This window comes from Cervus canadensis, chromosome 4, assembly GCF_019320065.1.
Source record: "Cervus canadensis isolate Bull #8, Minnesota chromosome 4, ASM1932006v1, whole genome shotgun sequence".
In the NCBI taxonomy this organism is placed as follows: Eukaryota; Metazoa; Chordata; class Mammalia; order Artiodactyla; family Cervidae; genus Cervus; species Cervus canadensis.
In genome coordinates this window covers 1324907-1349084 of record NC_057389.1, presented here as the reverse complement: position 1 = coordinate 1349084, position 24178 = coordinate 1324907, and the positions used below count along the sequence as shown (strand labels likewise).

The 24178-nt window shown below is 39.3% G+C and overlaps 1 protein-coding gene across 2 annotated transcripts in view; it reads left to right on the top strand.

The window, feature by feature from the left end:
* Window positions 1-6906: 6906 nt before the first annotated feature.
* Window positions 6907-24178, top strand: part of WDR36 (WD repeat domain 36) — a 50023-nt gene continuing 32751 nt past the window's right edge. The window contains exons 1-6 of one of the 2 annotated variants that reach the window (XM_043464489.1): window positions 7125-7219; window positions 9623-9650; window positions 11320-11407; window positions 12190-12290; window positions 21817-21934; window positions 23707-23839. In XM_043464489.1, the coding sequence (XP_043320424.1) occupies window positions 11395-11407; window positions 12190-12290; window positions 21817-21934; window positions 23707-23839 (365 nt within the window). In that variant the 5' untranslated portion in view covers window positions 7125-7219; window positions 9623-9650; window positions 11320-11394. Of the gene's footprint in view, window positions 7220-9622; window positions 9651-11319; window positions 11408-12189; window positions 12291-21816; window positions 21935-23706; window positions 23840-24178 lie in introns of both variants that reach the window. The other variant, XM_043464488.1, reaches the window with a different exon arrangement.

Below are 24178 nucleotides of genomic sequence, written 5' to 3'. Positions count from 1 at the left end.
TGTATCCTATTATCCTAACTTATCACTGTGGAGAACTTCAGCTTCAAGTTCCCGCTATGACTGAAAAATGAAATGGAAGAATATTTAAAATAAAGAGAACTGCTCCAGCCTAACTATGGAAGAGGAGAATGTTACATGAGTGTATATAATGATCCCAAATCCTAAACATACTCCTTCCAGAGAGCTGACTCTTCTTGCAGGCTCAGTGCTAGCACAGGTACAACAAAGAACTGTTTCATTTGTTGTTGTCTAATTAGGCAAAAGCTTGTTCCAAGTTTGGGAAAGGGAGCCACTATCCATTTCCATGGTATGCTTTCATAAATGCAGCAACATTGAGGATTCTCAGGACTGGTTCTGTGGCTGAAAAGTGAAAATGTTATTTGCTCAGTCATGTCCGACCCCTTGCGATCCCATGGACTGTAGCCCCCCAGACTCCCCTGTCCATGGGATTTTCCAGGCAAGAATCCTGGAGTGGGTTGCCATTTCCTCCTCCAGGGGATCTTCCTGACCCAGGGACTGAACTCGGGTCTCCTGCACTCACTGCAGTTCTGTGGCTAGTGCAGCATTCTCAAAGAAGACGATGAGAAAAGCAGCCAGATCTGGCCACAGGCAAAACTATGATGCAGCATAAATTTCTTTATTACCTTGAAAGCAGAGTAGTACTTGATACAAAAAAAAAAAAAAAAATATATATATATATATATACATGAAAAAAGTAGACATAAAGGGTTTGTTGGTAAAGAGTTTTCTCTATGTTGCAACATTTAAGTGACATTTCTCAAGGAGGCTGACTAAACAAACATTTCCTATCATCTCCAAACTCTAGATCAGGATTGCCATCACAAGATTTGAGAGAAAGGTACACGCTAACCTGTGGAAAAGATAGACCTGACATATTCAGCCAATCTCTTATTTCTACGTGGCTAACAATATCTCAGTGCAACATGGTTCTATTCAACCAGCAACAGACATGTTCTTATACGTTTTCCACCAGCAGAGGAAAAACGGGGGCAGCCAGAATGAACAGCTCCCCAAGGTAGAGAGTCTTAGCTTGAGAATAAAGAGTATTGATATACAGTACTTGTCCTTTTTACCACCTAATTCCACAGTTGTAGTGCTTCGTAGCTCACTCATCTGTGAAGTAAAGGAGTGGACAAGCACCATCTTGAGACCTCCTTGGGTTTCTGACATGGTTCTGCCAATACAATGAAATGAACCATACCCATTTCTAAATGTGATTAGTAAGGTAAGTATAAGGATACTGGTTATGTATTACTGTGTAACAAATTACCCCCAAACTAAGTGGCCTAAAACAGCAGTTAACATTTATTATGTTAAACAGCTGAGACTTAAGAATCCAGGGGTGGCTGGAGAGTGATTCTGGCTGAAGGTCTTGGATGAAGTTGTAGTCAAGATGTCTGCATGGCCACAGGCATCTGAAGGCTCTATTAGGGCTGGAGAATGCGCTTTCAAGATGCTTTACTCACATGTCTGGGCTTCCTGATAGCTCAGCTGGTAAAGAACCCACCTGCAATGCAGGAGACCCCAGTCGCTTCCTGGGTTGGGGAGATCTGCTGGAGAAGGGATAGGCTAACCACTCCAGTATTCTTGGGCTTCCCTTGTGGCTTAGCTGGTAAAGAACCCACCTGCAATGCGGGAGACCTGGTTCGACCTAGGTTAGGAAGATCCCCTGGAGGAGGGCATGGCAACCCACTCCAGTATTCTGGCCTGGAGAATTCCATGGACTGTACAGTCCATGGAGTCGCAAAGTCAGACACAACTAAGCAACTTTAACTTTCACTTTCCTTGTCACATGAAACACCCCATAGGACTGCCGGAGTACCTTCCCAATGTGGCCATTGACTTTCTGCAGGGCAAATGACCCAAGAGGAGCAAGGCAAAATCCTCAGCTTTTTTTGTTGTCTAGCCTTGTTACAGGTCAACGCTACTCAGTGTGAGAGGGGACTACACCAGGGCATGAACGCCATTGAGGGCATCCTGGAGGCTGGTAAACACGGCACATGCAGCTGGTAACAAAAAAGAAACGGCCTTTATTATATAAACTACTTAGAAAAAGTCACATTTAACCCTTTTTTTAAAAGTTAGAAATGACAATTTGACATAGCTACATTTATTTTTAATTTACCTGAATTTTCTGAAGCACCAATGTAATGAATCGAATAGCAAGAAACTCAGGGAGGCAGCTGATAGGGAGAAATGTACACTGATGATGTTAAAACTAGGCAATACACAATCAGCCCATAACATAGTGCCTTTACAAGATCACAGTAAAACAGCTAAAATGCATGTCTAATTGATACCGTAAGACCAAATCTTCCATGACAGTTCTAAGTTTTAAATTTTTGTCTCACTGCCAAGATGTAGGTTAAAACATAAATCTAATTGTCAGATACACCTAAATTCAAATTGCTACACTACTTGAAAAGTTAGGTAAAAAAAGATCTTCACAACCCAGATAATCACGATGGTGTGATCACTCACCTAGAGCCAGACATCATGGAATGTGAAGTCAAGTGGGCCTTAGGAAGCATCACTACAAACAGTTAGTGGAGGTGACGGAACTCCAGTTGAGCTATTTCAAATCCTCAGAGATGATGCTGTGAAAGTGCTGCACTCAATATGCCAACAAATTGGGAAAATTCAGCAGTGGCCATGCGACTGAAAAGGTCAGTTTTCACTCCAATCCCAAAGAAAGGCAATGCCAAAGAATGCTCAAACTACCGCACAATTACACTCATCTCACACGCTAGTAAAGTAACGCTCAAAAGTCTCCAAGCCAGGCTTCAGCAATACATGAACCAAGAACTTCCAAACGTTCAAGCTGGTTTTAGAAAAGGCAGAAGAACCAGAGATCAAATTGCCAACATCTGCTGGATCATCAAAAAAGCAAGAGAGTTCCAGAAAAACATCTATTTCTGCTTTACTGACTATGCCAAAGCCTTTGACTGTGTGGATCACAATAAACTGTGGACAATTCTGAGAGATGGGAATACCAGACCACCTGACTTGCCTCTTGAGAAACCTGTATGCAGGTCAGGAAGCAACAGTTAGAATTGGACATCGAACAAGACTGGTTCCAAATAGGAAAAGGAGTACTTGATCAAGGCTGTATATTGCCACGCTGCTTATTTAACTTACATGCAGAGTACATCATGAGAAACACTGGGCTGGATGAAGCACAAGCTGGAATGAAGATTGCTGGGAGAAATATCAATAATCTCAGATACGCAGATGACACCATCCTTATGGCAGAAAGTGAAGAACTAAAGAGCCTCTTGATGAAAGTGAAAGAGGAGAGGGAAAAAGTTGGCTTAAAGCTCAACATTCAGAAAACTAAGATCATGGCATCTGGTCCCATCACTTCATGGCAAATAGATGGGGAAACAGTGCAACAGTGGCTGAATCTATTTTGGGGGGCTAAAAAATCACTGCAGATGGTGATTGCAGCCATGAAATTAAAAGACGCTTACTCCTTGGAAGGAAAGTTGTGACCAACCTAGACAGCATATTAAAAAGCAGAGACATTACCTTGCCAACAAAGGTCCGTCTAGTCAAGGCTATGGGTTTTCCAGTGGTCATGTGTGGATGTGAGAGTTGGACTATAAAGAAAACTGAGCACCGAAGAATTGATGCTTTTGAACTGTGGTGTTGGAGAAGACTCTTGAGAGTCCCTTGGACTGCAAGGAGATCCAACCAGTCCATCCTAAAGGAGATCAGTCCTGGGTGTTCATTAGAAGGACTGATGTTGAAGCTGAAACTCCAATACTTTGGCCACCTGATGCAAAGAGCTGACTCATTAGAAATAAGACCCTGATGCTGGGAAAGATTGAGGGCAGGAAGAGAAGGGGATGATGGAGGATGAGATGGCTGGATGGCGTCACTGACTCAGTGCACATTAGTTTGGGTAAACTCCGGGAGTGGGTGATGGACAGGGAGGCCTGCTGTGCTGCGGTTCATGGGGTTGTAAAGTGTTGGACACGACTAAGCAACTGAACTGAACTGAATTGACCATTACATCTACTACTGTGGGCAGGAATCCCTTAGAAGAAATGCAGTGGCCATCCCAGTCAATAAGAGACTAAAATGCAGTACTTGGATGCAATCTCAAAAACGACAGAATGATCTGTGTTCGTTTCCAAGGCAAACCATTCAATATCACAGTAATCAAAGTCTATGCCCTGACCAGTAATGCTGAAGAAGCTGAAGTTGAACGACAGTATGAAGACCTACAAGACCTTTTAGAACTAACACCCAAAAGAGACGTCCTTTTCATTATAGGGAACTGAATGCAAAAGCAGGAAGTCAAGAAACACCTGAAGTAACAGGCAAATTTGGCCTTGGAGTATAGAATGAAGCAGGGCAAAGGCTAACAGAGTTTTGCCAAAAGAACGTACTGGTCACAGCAAACACCCTCTTCCAACAACACAAGAAAAGACTCTACACAAGGATATCACCAGATGGCCAACACTGAAATCAGACTGATTATATTCTTTGCAGCCAAAGATGGAAAAGCTGAATACAGTCAGCAAAAACAAGACTGGGACCTGACTGTGGCTCAGATCATGAACTTCTTATTGCCAAATTCAGACTTAAATTGAAGAAAGTAGGGAAAACCACTAGAGCATTCAGGTATGACCTAAATCAACTCCCTTATGATTATACAGTGAAAGTGAGAAATAGATTAATGGACTAGATCTGATAGACAGAGTGCTTGATGCACTTTGGATGGAGGTTCATGACATTGTACAGGACACAAGGAGCAAGACCATCCCCAAGAAAAAGAAACGCAAAAAAGCAAAATGTTTGTCTGAGGAGGCCTTACAAATAGCTGCGAAAAGAAGAGAAGCAAAAAGCAAAGGAGAAAAGGAATGATATACCCATTTGAATGCAGAGTTCCCAAGAATAGCAAGGAGAGATAAGAAAGCCTTCCTCAGTGATCAGTGCAAAGAAATAGAGGAAAACAATAGAATGGGAAAGACTAGAGATCTCTTCAAGAAAATTAGAGATCAGAAGGGAACATTTCATGCCAAGATGGGCTCAATAAAGACAAAAATGGTATGGACCCAACAGAAACAGAAGATATTAAGAAGAGGTGGCAAGAATACACAGAAGAACTGTACAAAAAAAGATCTTCACAACCCAGATAATCACGATGGTGTGATCACTCACCTAGAGCCAGACATCATGGAATGTGAAGTCAATTAGGAGCCATCACTACGAACAAAGCTAGTAGAGGTGATGGAATTCCAGTTGAGCTATTTCAAATCCTCAAACATGATGCTGTGAAAGTGTTGCACTCAATAGGACAGCAAATTTGGAAAACTCAGCAGTGGCCACAGGACTGGAAAGATCAGTTTTCATTCCAATCCCAAAGAAAGGCAATACCAAAGATATTTCCCTAACCTTTTCTAAACCTTGTTCTAGCCTGGATATGGCACTAAATACACTGGGAACTGGACAAATCATTTATCCTCAACGAGTTGATTTCCTTAGGTGTAAAACAATAACTTTTGCCATAACTGTCTTTATTTGAGGATTACATTAAGATAATCATTGTTCAGTGGCTCAGTTGTGTCTGACTCTTTGTGACGTCATGGACTGCAGCACGCCAGGCTTCCCTGTCCATCACCATTACCCAGAGCTCGCTCAAACTCATGTCCATCCAGTCTGTGATGCCATCCAACCATCTCATCCTCTGTTGTCCCCTTCTTCTCCTGCCTTCTCTCGTTCCCATTATCAGGGAAATATTTTCCAATGAGTCGGCTCTTCGCATCAGGAGTATTGCAGCTTCAGCATCAGTCCTTCCAATGAATATTCAAGACTGATTTCTTTTAGGATGAACTGGTTGGATCTCCTTGCAGTCCAAGGGATTCTCAAGAGTCTTCTCCCACACCACAGTTCACAAGCATCAATTCCGCATTCAAATTATCAGCCATGGGTATTATCAAAGGCTTTATGAACTGTAAAGTCCTGACCAGGAAACTTTTTCCATTTTCCCCCCAAATTGCCAATATGGACAGAAGATTTTTTTTTGCAATGATAAATACAGCATCTGCATTGTACACAATTTAGAACATTCTTAATGTTTACCTGATAATTAAAACCATTTGTACATATTTCTATGGCTCATAGGTAAAAAATTAATCCATTAATATTCCAATTTATATTTTACCTTAACTCTGTCGAATACAAACAAAAACATTTTTTACTATGGCAAATTTCAATTTCATACGGAAGCATAAGAGCAGCATTATGATCTCTCAAGCAGCCATTCCCCAGATTCAACAATTATCAGTCTTTAATATAAACGTATAAAAAAACATGCAGGTCATATAAATCCTGCACCGCATCTCCAATTATTTTGAAAGCAAATTCCCAGATGTATAATTTTATCCATAAACACTTATCTCCACAAGATAAAGGCGTTTAAAAAAGTGAGCGTCGCTCAGTCGTGTCCGCCTCTTTGCGACCGCATGAACGACACAGTCCCTGTTATTCTCCAGAACACTGGAGGGGGCAGCCGGTCCCTCCGCCCGCGGATCTTCCAGACCTAGGGATCGAGCCCGGGTCTCCCGCGCTGCCGGCGGACTCTTCACGCCGAGCCACCGGGAGGCCCCGGGCATTTAGAAACGTGCCCCAGCCGCAGTCAGATTAGACGTGTCCGTCCGGAAAGCCTGGACTAAGACTTCCACGTCCCCTCACTCTCCCGCCCGCCGGGCTTTCCCCTCGGCCCCGCCCCTCCAGGCCCGCGGGAAATCTGCAGCAGTGTGTGATAGTCCGGGACGGCGGGGAACGCCCTCAATTGCGCTTGACTGGGGCCGCGGAACCCAAGTGGTGACTCCCCTTCGCGTCCCGCAGGGAGCTACTTTTCAGCTGCACCGAAGACAGCCTCCGTTCGCTCGATTGGCAGCGAGCACCGGAAGCGCTAGGGCGCCGGAAGCGCCGGCCGACGGTTGTACCGCGCGAGACGCTCTGACCGGCCCGGGCGCGCGGTCTCCCAGGGACTGGAGGCGCGAGGCAGCCACTGGCGGCCGCGATGGAGCAGGGACCGGGCGAACGTACCGCCAGCGCCCTTTTCGCGGGGTTCCGGGCCTTGGGGCTCTTCAGCAGCGACATTCCCCACGCGGTGCGGTTCAGTGCGCTGAAGCGCCGGTTCTACGTGACCACGTGCGTGGGCAAGAGCTTCCACACCTACGACGTGAGTGACCCGGGGTCGCGCCGCCCTCCGCGCTGGCCGTCCGACTGCGACGAGCCCCGGCGGCGGTCCGGCTGGGGGAGGTCCCGGAGGACATCGGAGTTCAGCGTCAGAATGTTGGTTGGAAATAAATGCGGTGAAGGAAACTGCTCCCCCGCCCCCTTTTAATTAGAAAGAGCTGTAAGCCATCTCATTGTGCAGTTCCTGACGGGAACCGCGTTAGAGATGCGGGCTAAAATACACTGGGATAACTGGGGAGGGTGAGATTAGTTACGGTTTAGGCGACTGTCCACATTTGATAGCAGACTAATTTCCCTAAACTTCCCCTGAGCATCTGCCACCATGACAAAGTTCAGAGGTGCCACATCCTCTAACCCTTGCAGCATTTCTTTCTAAGAAGAATGTTCGTCATTTTGTAGCACCCTTACATGGACTAGGAGACTAAATCTCAGAAAAAACTGTTACTTGCCCAAGGCCTTCCTGCTTATAACTGATGGGTTTTCCTCTAAAATACGTTATCAACCTTTGAAATGCCTTTTGTTGCTGTTTCCTTGTTTCTTTTGTCTTCTCCAGATGAAGGTATGCTCTGTGAAAGGTGGGGCTTTACTTGCGGAGGAGGTTAAGACTAGTTGGTGTTAATTAAGCACTTTTCCTGGAACATGGGTTTGGGTAGACTCCGGGACTTGGTGATGGACAGGGAGGCCTGGCGTGCTGCGATTCATGGGGTCACAAAGAGTCAGACACAACTGAGCGACTGAACTGAACTGATGTAAAGTTGTACTTCTAGAAAATATAAGCTTTCCTTGAAGGACTGTGAAAATCAGATGGATTGTTAGCAAGAAGAACTGGTTGTTGGTAGCAGGTAGAATTAGTGGAAGAGCAAGTGAGGAACGGAAAGGGAAGGCCGTCTCCAAAATGGAGACGGTGTTGGTGACAGCACCTAACACTTATTGACCATTTACTGTATGACTGACTCCATTCTAACTCTTCACACAAATTTTACTCATTGAATCCTCACAATAATCCCATAAAATTAGGGACCTATTTTAATCCTTAATTTATAGGTGAGGAATTTGAAGCACGAGCGGTTGAGTAACTTTCTCATGGCTGGATCAGTAACCATAGGTTGGGGCCCACAAATTACAGCCTGCAAGCCAATTCTGCCAACATTTTGTTTTTGTACGACCAATGACATTTTTATTTGTTTTTTTCTGTCTGTGTTTATTTTAATATTAGCATAGTCTCCAAATAAAATTTGCATAGTAGTGGGATGTAGTACAGTCAGATTTTGAGTGGGATGGAGACATCCTTCTACTCTCAATTAAGAAACATAGATTATTTAATTCATCTTCAAGGGCACTTTTAGTCTTATGCTGTCACTTTCTTGAATTCCTCCTTATACCCTTCTGTGCTCTATGCTTCTGAGCTAGATGGTTTTGATGTTTTTAAATGGCCAGGAAGTAATCGAAGAAGAATATTTCACAGCATGTGACAGTTTTAAAGATTATAATTATATATCCATAAATTTATTGGAATACAGTCATGAACATTTTTTTTTTTTACCATATGTGGCTGCTTCTGTGATATATTATCAGTTGAGTGATTGCAACAAAGACCACATAGATTGCAAAGCCTTAAAACATGTATTGCTGCTGCTGCTGCTAAGTCGCTTCAGTCGTGTCCAACTCTGTGCGACCCCATAGATGGCAGCCTACCAGGCTCCGCCGTCCCTGGGATTCTCTAGGCAAGAACACTGGAGTGGGTTGCCATTTCCTTCTCCAATGCATGAAAGTGAAAAGTGAAAGTGAAGTCCCTCAGTTGTGTCCGACTCTTCCCGACCCCATGGACTGCAGCATACCAGGCTCCTCTTGTCCATGGGATTTTCCAGGCAAGAGTACTAGAGTGGGTTGCCATTGCCTTCTCCTAAAATATGTATTACATGACCCATATACAAAACTATACACGATGCCTACTCTTCCATCACTGATGAAATAGTAGAAAATATAAGCTTTCCTAATAATGAGAATGGGCTTCCCTGGTGGCTCAGACTGTAAAAGAATCTGCCTGCAATGCAGGAGACCCAAGTTTGAGCCCTGGGTCAGGAAGATCCCTTGGAGAAGGGCATGGCTACCCACTCCAGTATTCTTACCTGGAGAATTCCATGGACAGAGGAGCCTGGCGGGCTACAGTCTATGGGGCCTCAAACAGTTGGACACGATTGAGCGACTGAACTGAGCGAAAATTGGCTAATAATGAAAATTAGTATCATCAGTAAGTGTCTTTTTAAGGAAGGACCACATAGCAAATTTATGTATGAGGTTAGAGCTTAATCTTTAAGTGCTAGATTATTATAATAATTTTTTTGTTAGTAGCAATTTAATCATTTGTTCTCTTTTTTAAAAACAGGTTCAGAAACTTAGTCTGGTTGCAGTAAGTAAGTATAGTCTTTATCCTGAATTTGTGCGTGTTTAGTATATTTTAACATTCTTTTAAAATTTTGACTTAAATTTAAGAATTGTGAAACATATAAAGACTTAGGCATGTATTTATGGTAAACGTACATAGCTAACAAAAACGTCCAGGACAGGGTTGTTTGTCACTTAGAGTTGTCATTTCTCTTAGGTCTTCTTTAAACTAGTTCATTGCTTTCTTTGTGGTTTACAACATTGATATTTTTAGAGTAGTGTAGGCTAGTCTTTTTAAAAGAATATTCTTCAATTTGACTTTTTCTGATACTTATGATTAGATTCAGGTTCTGCAGTGTTGCAAGTGTAACAAAGAAATGATGCTAAATTCTCAGTGAACCATATCAGGAGGCACATGCTATTGGTTAGTCTTTTTCCTGGCAGTGAAAACTTTGATCATTTGGTTAAGGTGACATTTATCAAGCAGCTCCTTTTAAAGACTTGCCCTTTGTAGCTAATAAATGTAGTAAGTACATGTGGTAAGATACATTGAAAGTGAAAGTGAAGTCACTCAGTCATGTCCGACTCTTTGCGACCCCATGGATTGTAGCCTACCATGCTCCTCCGTCCATGGGATTTCCCAAAGAAGGATGCTGGAGTGGATTGCCATTTCCTTCTCCAGGGGATCTGCATGACCCAGGGATCAAACCCGGGTCTTCCTCATTGTAGGTAGACGCTTTACCGTCTCAGTTGTCTCAGTCTCAGATGTCTCAGACAGTAAAGCATCTGCCTACAATGTTTACTCCTTGGAAGGAAAGTTATGACCAACCTAGACAGTATATTAAAAAACAGAGACATTACTTTGCCAACAAAGGTCCGTCTAGTCAAGGCTGTGGGTTTTCCAGTGGTCATGTATGGATGTGAGAATCGGACTATAAAGAAAGCTGAGTACCGAAGAATTGATGCTTTTGAACTGTGGTGTTGGAGAAGACTCTTGAGAGTCCCTTGGACTGCAAGGAGATCCAACCAGTCCATCCTAAAGGAAATCAGTCCTGGGTGTTCATTAGAAGGACTGATGTTGAAGCTGAAGCTCCAATACTTTGGCCACCTGATGCGAAGAGCTGACTCATTGGAAAAGACCCTGGTGGTGGGAAAGATTGAGGGCAGGATGAGAAAGGGACGACAGAGGATGAGATGGTTGGATGGCATTACCAACTCAATGGACATGGGTTTGGGTGAACTCAGGGAGTTGGTGATGGACAGGGAGGCCTGGCGTGCTGCAGTTCATGGGGTCGCAAAGAGTCGGACACGACTGAACTGAACTGAACAATGAGGAAGACCCGAGTTCAATCCCTGGGTCGTGAAGATCCCCTGGAGAAGGAAATGGCAATCCACTCCAGTACTTTTGCTTGGGAAATCCCATGGACAGAGGAGCATGGTAGGCTACCGTCCATGGGGTCGCAAAGAGTCAGACATGACTGAACAACTTCACTTTCACTTTAACTAGTCTTTACTGTTCAAAGTTTCATGTACTGCTGACTATCATTTAGTGGTGATTCTCACCTGAGTTATTAGGATGATTATCAAATAGTGATTTTCTGATTCTATCATTCCATTGTAAGAAAGAGTTTTCCTTTTTCCTACATTTTGATGTTTTTTTGCAATGGAAGAATATTTTTTTTTTTAACTCTTTTATAGAATGAAGAGCTTGCCAGGACTGAGAGATTCTAGTTTCACCATCAAATGTGATCTTTGTAAGAAAAACAGAGCTATATGGATTTAGAGTGTATGTCCAATAAATTTAATTTTTTAAAAAGATTATAGAAGGCTGTAGAAGGGCAATATTAAAGTGAATGATAAACCTATAAAAATAGAATAACAGCAGGAAAGATACTTAAAACAATTCTCTATATTTTAATGGTCCTGCCCCCAAAATGGGAAATAAAAAGTAAAAGCCCATGTGACCATGGTAGTGAGAGAGGAATCAAGAAATCCTGTCATGAGAAATGGCTGGAGGTGATAGGCATGTTTACCTTGGAGAAGATTAAGTGGAAACCATATTATTCATGAAAGGTAGAATATCATATGGGATTTTTTTTTAAGTTACTCCAAACGGTGGAGTTAAGAGTTCTCAGTTTTGACCTACTATTAAAATATTCTGAAGTTGTTAGGAGCTTGATGTTTCTGAAGGCATTCACATGGAGATTAGATGACCATCTGCCAGAGTTTTGTGTATTTAGCGAGGATTTTTTTCCCCCAAATAACCTCAAAAAGCTTCTCAATTCTTTAGGATTATGTTCTTGTGTCTGCAGATACTGGACATTAATTCTCTTAGGGAAAGTCAAGGTGATGTCATATTTTCAATGTGATTGTTGTTATTAGATGTCTAAAATAACACTGAAGTCTAAATTTTATGCTCTGATTGTCATACTTATATATTTTTAAATTATAAGAAATGAAAGATGTTACATGGCATAATTAAAGTTTGTATTTGTTCCACAATCTTAAATATCATTATTTCTTAAAAAATATGTTTAACTTTTTCATTTTATATTTCTTTTTTTCCAGGTAACTCTGTCCCACAGGACATCTGCTGTATGGCAGCTGATGGGAGGTTAGTCTTTGCTGCTTATGGGAATGTCTTCTCTGCATTCGCCCGTAATAAAGAGGTTTGTATCTTTGAACTATTTTGTCTTTTGCAGTCAGTGATCGATTGTCATGGTAGTGGGAGGGAACTTTAATGTTGCTCTTCTTCGTCTGAGACACTCTCGACGTATTTTTTTTAATTTTTTAATGTATATTCACTCTGCTGGAGGAAGAGAAAGTTGATTTCATCAAATTTTCATAATCAGTTAAAAGTGATGCTTTAGTTCAGTTTTCTTTGCCTGGGATCAACCTTAGAATCATTTGGGCAGCTAACTACTACAGCTTTTTTGTTTCCAACCAGGTCCCATCTCTGGAGTTGTCCACTTTGTTTATTTGGTTGGGGTAGGATTCAGTCAAGAGTATTTTGAAAATATTTTCCTAAGAGATTCACATCTGTACCATTGCTTTATGTGGATTGATTTTTTCGTTATGAACATCATAGCCCATGACTCATTTTCTAAGACCCAGGTGCTTGTTGCCTACAGAAAAGGCTAGATCCTCTGCTGTCTCTACTAAGGGAGGATCTTTTTTTGTCTTAATCTACTCATTGGTTTCTAAGTTTGTCCTGGGATGACTAATTTGAGAGATGACCTGGTGCTAGTGGTCCAGAGTGAAAGGGAATGTGGCCATGGGGATGGCTAGATAGCCAGGTGATGGAATTACTGTACTTCTCAAAGTCTGACTCAGGCTAATGATGTTTGTTCCCAGTGTTTTCCATCATCTCTACCCATGGCAGAGGAAGGCAACTTAAAGTTCTTTAATGGGAATTTTTGTTTTGACAGTCAGTAAAAGTTTTTTTCTTTTTACAGAGTCTGGGTCCTTTTTTTGTTCAAAATATTGCAGTTTGTAGGTTTTCCTGGGAGATAAATGTACAAATTAGGAGTAGAAAGGTATCAGAGACTATGAACTGTAGGAAACTGTTACCATCCCTAGGGCCAGAGGGAGGAGGAGAAGAAATAGCGTTCCTGGAGCCTGGTGAGAACTGAAACCATGGGGGAAGAGACTGTAATTAGTGAGGGTGCAGCTACTGCTGTCAGGGTAAAAATATCTGTGTCCAGACAGAAAGCTGTAGGGAAGAAGTATCGTATATCGCCCTCCCTTGTCTTCTGTGGAAGCCAGCTGGTGGTGGCTGTAGAGGTCAGCCTTCTAGAACATCCCGCGTTTCTAGAATGCATGGAGTTGTGCTGGTTGGGTTGGCTGAGGGACCCAGCTCTTTGCATGCCTTCTCCCTAAGCTTGGTTGAAAAGCTGAGCCTCAAAGATCTCATTTCTGTGTTCTTAACCCATGTTTCGTAATTGGACTTGCTGGGGGAGCAGGTGAAAACGTGTGATTCCTTGCTTGTTGGGGTGCTTTAATGGACCAGAACCTTGTGGTACGGAGTCGACGATAAGAAAGTGAAAGAGAGAAAGAGAGAGAGAGAAAGAGACAAAAAAGACCCGGGGACCTAAGCTCTGGTAGAGCAAAGGTGCTTTAATGATTTTCCTATGAGTATATATAGGCTGTGGTACAAGAAACTTCTTTCGGGAATGATAGAGATCAGAAAACCAAACGTACAGCAACCGTTACCAAGGGAACAAGGGGTAATGTTAGTCACAAGGTCAGGACACAATCCATATCTCAAGAAAGGGAACGAGACTAAGCAGTTTTGTCCTAAAGAGAATGTTTACTAAAGGAGACCCAAGCCTGCCTCACACAATGACCTCAGTCCCTGGGAGCAGCGTGCTGTTCCGCTTGAAGAGGGACAAAGGACTCATGAGAGACAGCATGTAGGCATCCTCCCATCAAACATTCCCTGACAATTCCCCCTTATTTATTTATAATATTTGCAAGAAGAGTTCTGACCATCAGAGTTTGTTCAGTTTTGACAATCTTTGCATGAAGGCAACAGTAGACAACAAATATAATTGTTAAGACAATCACCAAAATTATAGTTCTAGACCCAATGTTATGATTAAGGCTTTGAAACCATCTATGTGGGTCTAGCCCAGATAATTGATCAGCCAATTGTTTAGCTAAAGTTCCCATACTAGTAGAAGAGGGCAGATTATTAGAAAAGGTTTCACATATTTCTTTTTTGTAATAACTGTACATTCAGAAAGGCATTATCATATGTGTTTTTTAAAAATGAAACTTGATTTGTTTGCAGTTGTAGCTACTATTATAGAAATGAACAGGAGTAACATGAAATTGAGTAGAATTTTAATCATATTTTAGCATCATCTGTTTTTGTACATCTGTTCATTGATCTCCAACCCATTTGATGGCTGTTCTCAGTTCTTGTATTTCTTTTTGAATATCCTCATCTATTTGAGCCTGAGTGGCCCACATAGTATGAGCATCTTTAGTCTAGTTTTGGATAAAATTATGTGTTTGAATTGAGGTTTGTAAAGTAACGCTAGTGATGACAGCAATGGTGCAAATAGCTATTAATCCTATAATGTCAAAAATCAGCCATCTAATGAATCGTTTAGATCATTAGAGCAATTTAGTAAATAACTGGGAAGCAAGTCTAGCCTTGGGACCTTTCCAGGGTCATTGGAGATTTATTGGTAGCCATAGATTATGTCGAGATCGAAGAATCAAAAGGGAGTCATTTTTTAAGGAAATAACTGGGAAGCAAGTCTAGCCTTGGGACCTTTCCAGGGTCATTGGAGATTTATTGGTAGCCATAGATTATGTCGAGATCGAAGAATCAAAAGGGAGTCATTTTTTAAGGAAATAGAGGAGTTAAGACAAGTATATAATTTACAATTTATGCAAGTTACAGAATGTAAAGTCTTATTGAATTGTAAATTTCTTATAGCTACAACAAAAGGAAGTGGAACATAGGCTTGTATAAAATATGATTGATTATAGTGAAAGAAATAATTGTTATGGCTATGATTGGTCCCTGTGGAATGTCTAGTCCAAGTCCCAAGTTCTTCGGTGTTTGCAGCAAGTTTTTAGATGTCCCATTGTTTAGGCCCAATCTGTTTATCAAAGATGATTCGAGGACGAGGTGGGGGCCATTCCATCATCAAGCTAGCCAAGAAGTCCTCTGTCATGGTAATGTTCCATTGTAGTATTAGTAACCTTCCATGTTACTTGAGTAATATAATCATACATAGTATTGTTAATATCATCTGAGCAGTTCAATAACCACATACTGTGGGGTCCCCAATTGACAATTGTATGATTAGCTATAAACATTAATTTTCCTGGTTTGGCCTGACATTTGTCCTAAAGAACAGGAATATATTTAAAGTTCTTATTAGTAAACCCTTTGCATGTTGTTCTTTGTTCTTTTCTTAATTCTTTCTCTAAAGTTTTAGTAGTATAAACATGGCTCACTGACAAAGAAAGGGCAGTAAATAATCTAAGTAGTGTCCGAAAATCCTTTTCTGGAGGCAGGACAAAAGCCCAAGTTTGTCGACTAACGTTTATACATAATTCTGCTGGGCCCATACATAAAGGAAGGACTTCATAACCTAGAACGATATTAATTAGACTTTCTTTTTCTTCAGGATGAGAGGGCCCCTCCAGTTCCAAGGAGGGGGCATATGTGTTGACTCATTAGTGGATATGATTGGTCTTATTTCTGTCCATTTTACAACCTACAATAAAAAAGGGGGGTTAGGTATATAAGCCCAGTAAGTGTGATCAATCAAGTCAGCCTGAGCGGGGGAAGCAAAAACAAGCAAAGCAAGCATAGCGAAGAAAAATATTTTTAGGATTTCGAGGCATTCCCTGTTGAGAAATCAGGTATTCAGTTTAATTAGTAAGGGTTTTTATCTGTCCCCAAGTAGGGAGATCATAAGGTTGATAACGTCAAGTGCGGCGTTTTTTGGAAATTTTTAATGTTGCCATGGCTTATATTGGAATTTTTTTTTCCTGGGTTTTTTGTTGTTTCATCTCTAGTCTGAATGCTGGGGGCCCCCTTAGGTTGAATCTTCTGAAGAGGAAGTCATGTGAGCTTGTTGGATCTATCTGGAGAAATAGAAGCATATCCTTTTCCTGTAAGATTAGTTTCTTAGATTTCTATTGATTAGTTAACCCGTCTTGATATCAAATGGGCAAAGGAAAGGAGGTGTCCTATAATGTTTTAAGACTTCTTTTTTTGTTTGTTTGTTTTTTGTTTTTGTCAAAACATCTCTTTGTGGTAAGTTTAAAAACTTTAAAACAAATAAGGCTATATTAACAATAGTTATAAAAAGAGAGGAAAGCAATAATGATGAAAACATTCTTAGGAAATATTTTAGTCCAAAAGAAAAAAATCATTCAGAAATCTGTTTGGGACTGGGCTGTGGTTTATGTTATTTGGGGCAAAGGATTAGGAGTAACCATTCAAATATTTTTTCCTAAGTGAAATTATTGAAAAGGTGATGCAGAACAACTTGACAAATGAAATGTTGCTCACATCCAAATATATTTGACCTTGTCCTTGAGAAAGAAATGCAGCTTAGCAACTGTTGAATCTCACTGTTCAGTGTGTTAAAGAGGATGACTACACTTCCAAGACAGACCTGAAAAGAAGGCAAACATTCCACATTTCTGATATTCTTAGGAACAAATAATCCATTCGGGAAATGGTGTCTTTTTTTTTATGCCATTTTCGCCCTGCTTTAAGAATCCTACACATTGGGAACAGAAATAGTCACACCAACAATAGTTATAGGCTTAAAGACTACACTACATCAGAATCTAGTAAAGTTTGCTCTGGACAAGGAAGACAAAAGTGTTCCTGTGTATTTCCTCTTATTTAATTTTTTATTTGCAGTTACAGTGTGTAATGTGTTTGTCCAATCATGTCTTGTGTTTGTGGACTATAAGGAATGTCTGCAATCTGTTTAATAGAGAATGAATGTAAAAATTGTTTGAACTGCTTAGAAATATAGGCAGAGTCATTGTCTGTTTTTATAGAATTAGGTGTTCTCATTATCGTGAAGTAAGTTGATAGGTGGGTTATAACATGTTGTGTAGTCTTACCTTAGAGAGGTGTTGCCCCTAGAAAAGAAGAATTTGTATTGATCGAGACATGTAAGAAGGAAGAGGAAGAAAGTTCAGGACAATGAGTTACATCAATTTGCCATAAAATTTTCCTTCATTTGTCATAAGCCTTTTAAAAATTCTAGCACTAAATATCTTTAAAAGTTAAAAGGCCAAAACAAAGTATGATAGCATAATAAACAAATGCAATGTTTATTTCAAATAAACATACCATACTTTGTGGTTTTCATTGTGATCCACCCAAGCATTTCAACTGCATTTTCTAATATATTTGCAGTCTGAATGTATCTGCTGACCAAAGTTAATTCTGTTAAATGTTGTTTTTCCAGAATTTTTCTCTTGTTTCTAATTTGGTTTACTTTGGAGAAAGAACATTTGCTGTAGCTAGAACGACAATGAAAAACTAGTCTAGTAAAGTTTATGTAAATACCACTTTATTCTATAATAAATGTTTCAAGAATTAAAAAAATATTTTTGTATTCATCATTTTATTTGCCATTTCTTATATCTTTCTATTAAAAGCATATATTTTACTTTCCATAGCAACCATGAAATGTCTTGTATGTTAGCATTTTATAGACCGATGAACATATTTCTCAAATCATATATATATATCCATTTCTATATAAATATATATTTATATTCATTAACAGCTCAAAATCTCTTCAGCTCTTCTGCAAGAAAAACCCCTTTTAAGAGTAAGCCAATGTTCAGCAATTAACGCTTCAAAATCCTACTTCATTTGGAAATGACCCAGCCATTTAACAAACTTCTACTACTTAGTTCAGCACAACTCTAGAAACCTAAGTCACTCCAATCTCAAGAGATGGCTCCAGATTATAGATAATAGATCATTCTATCAAAAATACAATTATTTCTAATAGAACTTATCTAAAAGTTTTTATCTCATCTATATATTTGTGTATATATATATATATATAAAGAGTTACCTTTTTGTTGACAAACTTAGTTTACCTTAAACCAAGGCATAATAAAAGTATTATATAATGTTGATGACTCAAGACATGTCCCAACTAGATTAACAAATAATTATATTTAAATCACATTCACATTTAAATAAACATTATACCCAACATTGAACACCCTTCAGTTCATGTAAAGCTGAATCCAAATAGAGCTCATTAATTCCACACTATCCAAAAACAAAGACATACATTGAGACATAGATAATTTTAGATACATAGGCATAGTTTTCTGTTTGAAATTTAAAATATCTTTTTGTTTTATTTATTTGTTTTGAGCTCCACCAATTTGTTAATGGCTGGAGTCCTAGATAGAGTGGGCTGTGTATCCCAAGGACATGATAAGAATTAACTTAAGGTTTTTTCTTAGGCCTATTTTTGTTTCCCAGGCAGAACTGGAGCTCAAAAAAAAAAAAAAAAATATTTTAACAAGTTAACCTTTTCCTAACTGCAAGTGCAAGAAGAACCAGTTTTGCAATTTCAAAAAAGATTTTATTTTCATCAGTTTTTTCCAGAGTCTAAAGAATATCATAGCCATTCAGTGTCAAAAATATCATTTCTCCTTTTTGTAGCTATAGTATATTATTAATGATATATGCATGAGGGAATTGTTGTCACATAGGAAGTAAAGCCTTGGCTACAAAATTCTGACAAACACTAGGACTGTTATGGAGACGGCGATGGCACCCTATTTCAGTACTCTTGTCTGGAGAATCATAGGGACGGGGGAGCCTGGCGGGCTGACATCCATGGGGTCGCATGGAGTAGGACACGACTGAAGTGACTTAGCAGCAGCAGTAGCAGGACTTTTAAGCATACCTTGAGGTAACATAGTCTACTGAAATCTTTTATGAGGCCCGATATGATTAGGATAAGGGAGAGAGAAAGTGAATCTCTCCCGGTCTAAAGGGTGTAAAGGTATATTTAAAAAGCAATCTTGTGAATCAGTAATAATAATGTGCCAATTTTGAGGAATAGTAATAGGTGATGGGATCTCTGGTTGCAATGTACCCATAGGTTTCATAAAAGAATTAACTTTTCTAAACTCTGTTAAGAGACACCATTTGTTATGTTTCTTTTTTATAACAAAAATAGAGTTCCAAAAAGAGCAAGATTCTTCAATATGTTTCAATTTTAATTGTGTGTTTATAAGTTCTTTAGTAGCTTGTAATTTATCTTTCATAAGGGGCCATTGCTTTGTCTAAATAGGCTCATAATTTTTCTTAGTTATTTTAATAATTGTTTTGTTTGTTAAATGAGCAGTGGCCCCTAGGAAAAATGTGGAATGTATATCTGAGTTTGCCATTGTATAAATAAGTCCCTTCCTATTAGATTAAAGGGTACATTTATCACATAAGGTTTTAATGTTGCAGGTTGGCCTTCTGGTCCCTCACATGAGTATATTTGAACACTTTAATAAACTTCGTGTACTTTAGTTTGAGAAATTCTTGCAATTTGGCAGGAGACCTTTTGTACAGGCCAGGATTTGGGCCATAAATGTTTGGAAATAATAGTAATATCAGATCCAGTGTCAAGGAGACCAGAAAATCTTTTACTATTAATTTTGATATTTATATTTGGTCGGGCATTCTCAGATACTAATGATGTCCACAAAGATTGTTTTTGATCTGTACTGTCAAACCCATCTGTCCGTACATTATTAGAGGAATTAATAGAAATGTAAGGTAAAAGAAGTAATTGAGCAATTTTGTCCCCCTTTTTGAATTGCCATAGAATCTGAGATGACATCAGAATTTGAATCTCTCCTTTATAATCTGAATCAATTATTCTAGGGTGAACAGTAATTCCTTTAGAAGTCAGACTAGATCAGCCAAGCAAAAGACCAAAAGTTTGTGGGGGCAGGGGTCTAAAAGGTCCAGTAGGCACTCTAGTAGGGACTGTTTGAGGGTAAAGGAAAAAATCATTTAGGGCTGGTATATCGATGGCAGCACTGCCGGATGTTGAGGGTTTGAGGGAAAAGATAGAATTTGTTCCTGTTTGGAGTTTCCTGGAATAGGTTTTCCATCAATATCAAATTTAAATTTACAGCTTTTGGCCCAGTGCATTCTTCTACGGCAGCGAGGGCAAATTTTTTGGTATTAGCCTTTTTAGGGCAGTCCCTTTTTAAATGATTTTTATTTCCACAATTAAAGCATCCTTCATTTCCCTTTTTAAAGGTAGTAGCCATTGCCTCAATCAGTATTTGCATCTTTTGAGTTTCTGATCTTAGATTGTGATAAGCTTTTAAATAATCAATAATAATTTTAGTCTCAGAAATTGCAGCTATAGCTCTTTGACATTTCTGATTTGCATTCTCATAAGCAAGTAATTTCTCTAGCTGTTTTTTGGTTTCTTCTCCGATTACAGTATGGGAAATAGCAGCTTCTAATCTAGTTTAAAAATTAGCATAACTTTTCATTAGGTTCCAACAAATGAGAGACTTTTGGAGTTGCGACTGTTGGCAGAGGAGAAGCATTTGGAGCAGCCGGGGCGGGGCTAGTAAGAAAATTTTGAGATATTTTGTATTGTTTTAATTAGGCCTTTTGTAAAGTTTAATCATTTAATTTATATTTATGTAATAAGTGTTCTATCTGTTGCTGAATATTGGAAGGGCTAGAATGTACCTTGAAATGGCAGAATTACAGCTTTAAGAGCCCATAGGGGCTAGAGATCAATTGGAATATTTTTTCCTTGTTCATTTGACCTGGAGCCAAATAAATCAAAACTGCATTTATCAGGAAACTAAGGATTATGTTCAACTACTGTTTGAAGGCAAGCCTCTATTCATTGCCGTGAAGCCAGAAGTCCCTGAAATTTAAACAAATGGTGAAGTAAAGTAGAAAAATAATGGGGCTGGCCAGCCGTTTAACCCATGCCTTAGTACTTACCGACCTCAATAGGTCCCTGAGTCACTCCACCCAATATGCCACGTATACCAGTGTCCCTGTTCGGGCGCCATTTGTTGGGGTCCTTTAATGGACCAGAACCTTGTGGTACGGAGTTGACGATAAGAAAGTGAAAGAGAGAAAGAGAGAGAGAGAAAGAGACAAAAAAGACCCGGGGACCTAAGCTCTGGTGGAGCAAAGGTGCTTTAATGATTTTCCTATGAGTATATATAGGCTGTGGTACAAGAAACTTCTTTCGGGAATGATAGAGATCAGAAAACCAAACGTACAGCAACCGTTACCAAGGGAACAAGGGGTAATGTTAGTCACAAGGTCAGGACACAATCCATATCTCAAGAAAGGGGAACGAGACTAAGCAGTTTTGTCCTAAAGAGAATGTTTACTAAAGGAGACCCAAGCCTGCCTCACACAATGACCTCAGTCCCTGGGAGCAGCGTGCTGTTCCGCTTGAAGAGGGACAAAAGACTCATGAGAGGCAGCACGTAGGAATCCTCCCGTCAAACATTCCCTGACACTTGCTATTTGTTGATCTAACCTTGGGTAATTGAAAGTTGGACATTTCTTAATGTGAGCATCTTCAGGATTTGCGTGGGGTTTTTTTTGTTGTTGTTAATATGAATAATATTACATGATGAATGAATAATTTGAAATTCTTTTGAATTTTGACATTGCAGGTAGTACATACCTTTAAAGGTCATAAGGCGGAAATCTGTCTTTTGCAACCCTTTGGGGATCATGTTATCTCTGTTGATACTGACAGCGTTCTTATTATTTGGCACATATATTCAGAAGGTAAGATTTAACCAATTTATTGCTTTATCTTGGAACAGTATGTCTGTAGCTAAAATATCTCTGTAAGGATGACTTCTATACCAGAGATTTCACATGTAAGCAGTAAAAAAAATTTTAAGAATCTTTAATGTGTATAAGGAAAAGGGTTCTAAGTAAAAAAAATTGCTAAGCAGTTTTAGTTAGCTAGTTGAGCTGTTTATAATGCTTTGCGTTATAGTTCTCCGAGTTTAATGACATGTGATATTTTCTCTGTGGGGTGAATTTTGGTGTATATTTACACCTGAGTAATACTTGGCTTGTATTTGCAACTTTTGTAAGTGAGATTGTAATAGTAAACTTGAAGATCCAGTCATCTGAAGGAAAATAAACATCCTTTTTCTAAGAATATGAGTCAGTGTCCTTTAATTGTGATTTTCTTAAACAGTGTCATTGAGCTATGTTTATAGGGCCATGTTATCACCAAAGCTTAGAAATTTATCACCAGAATAACCCCAGCTTTCATCAGGTAAAAGACTGTGGGGTCTGTCATGAATTAAAGCTTTTAAGTTTTTTGGTCTGTGTGCATTTTTAGCATTTGTTACCTCTTGATTAACTCATTTTTTTAAGGTAGTATGTTTATTTTTAGTAAAAGTCTTAGGGATTGCCGTCCTGGCAGTCATTCCATGTTCTTCTTAGATTAGCCACTCTTGTTTTTTCTTTGCTTAAGTGGAGGGAACAGAATTTCAAACATAGTCCCCATGCAGATGGATATTAAAAGACCTTTTATGAAGTTAGAGAATCTGACTCTAACAAGTCAGATTCTAATAACAGGAGTTCAGCCAGCTTTCTGTTGACACTGATACCCAGCTTTAATAAAAAGACTCTTGCAGCAGCACAGTGTCTTCAGGGAGCTGTTTGTAGTGATCTTAAGTAAGACTGCTAGTTACATATAGAGGCAAGAGTCTTTTAAAATAATATTTAAGTAAAAGATTCTGTAATTCTCGTCTGTTATCTATGTTCTTTAAATTGCGGTACACATACTCCTGGAGTGTGCAGCAGCCAGATGGAATGAAACTAAAGTTTAAGAGAAGTATTTGTTCTCTGATACTCAAGTTCATTGGGAAATTAAGTGAGAAAGTGTTTTCATCATAGATGAACTGTGAAGTAGAAAACAAAATTCACACGTAGGAATTTTAAGCATGTGATATTTCAAAAAATGTTTTGATCTTGCAGCAAAAGACAGCAGGTTGTGCCATTTTCCATTCAACAGGGCTGCAAGTTCTTTTCCCCTCCTCTGTTTGAGGGTCTCCTGTGTAAATGTGAGAAGGCCTGTTTTTAGTTTCATTTAAGTTTGCCTCTGACTTTTTACATTTGAGGAGCTGATCAAGCTCTTCAGATATTTGCTCCTTCCCTCCCATGCACTTCATTCGGAACATTAGCTGCCTCTTGATTAAATTATAAAATACTAAGTCTGATCCCTTAGTGTCATTTTTTTTTTTTTTTAACTCTTTCATTTTCACCCCGTAAACCAGTTTGGCAGTGAGTAAAATTTTAAGTAGGATTGATATTAGAAGTTTTAGGAAATTCTTAACAATCTAAGTAAATTTGCAAGTCACCCCTCATCACATTTGTTTAATTTCTCAGGGAATGTTTATTAGTTAGTATATGTCTTTGATTTATATTAGTACATAAATCTTTGATATGGTAGATTTTAAGTGCTAAATATATGGGTGTATGAAAAATATTTTAAAATAAACTGTTTTATTTATTATCTATAACCTTTACTTTTGTAGAAGAATACCTGCAGTTGTCTTTTGATAAATCAGTATTTAAAATTTCTGCAATTTTGCACCCAAGTACCTACTTGAATAAAATACTTCTTGGCAGTGAACAAGGAAGCCTCCAGTTATGGAATGTAAAATCCAAGTAAGCTCTGTATTTAGAACATAAGTGATTCCTACTTTATCCTCATCTATTACTCCTAAAGCATTCTTAAGTCTCTCAATTCTCCTTTCCTTTATATCTTTTTTGGAGGGTTTTCAGTAAATATACCTGTTCCTGGGGTTGTTACTCATGGAATCACATATGTGAAAGCTGGGATATGGTCCTGGAACATGGTAGGCAGCTTCATAAATGCTCATTAAAAACTATATACTAATAACCTTAGTCACTAAAGAATTAATAAAACTGTAATGAAGGCTTTAGTACACAAGATCATTGAAATCGTCACTAAACAGCTTCTAGTTCTCAATAAACATTAGATGG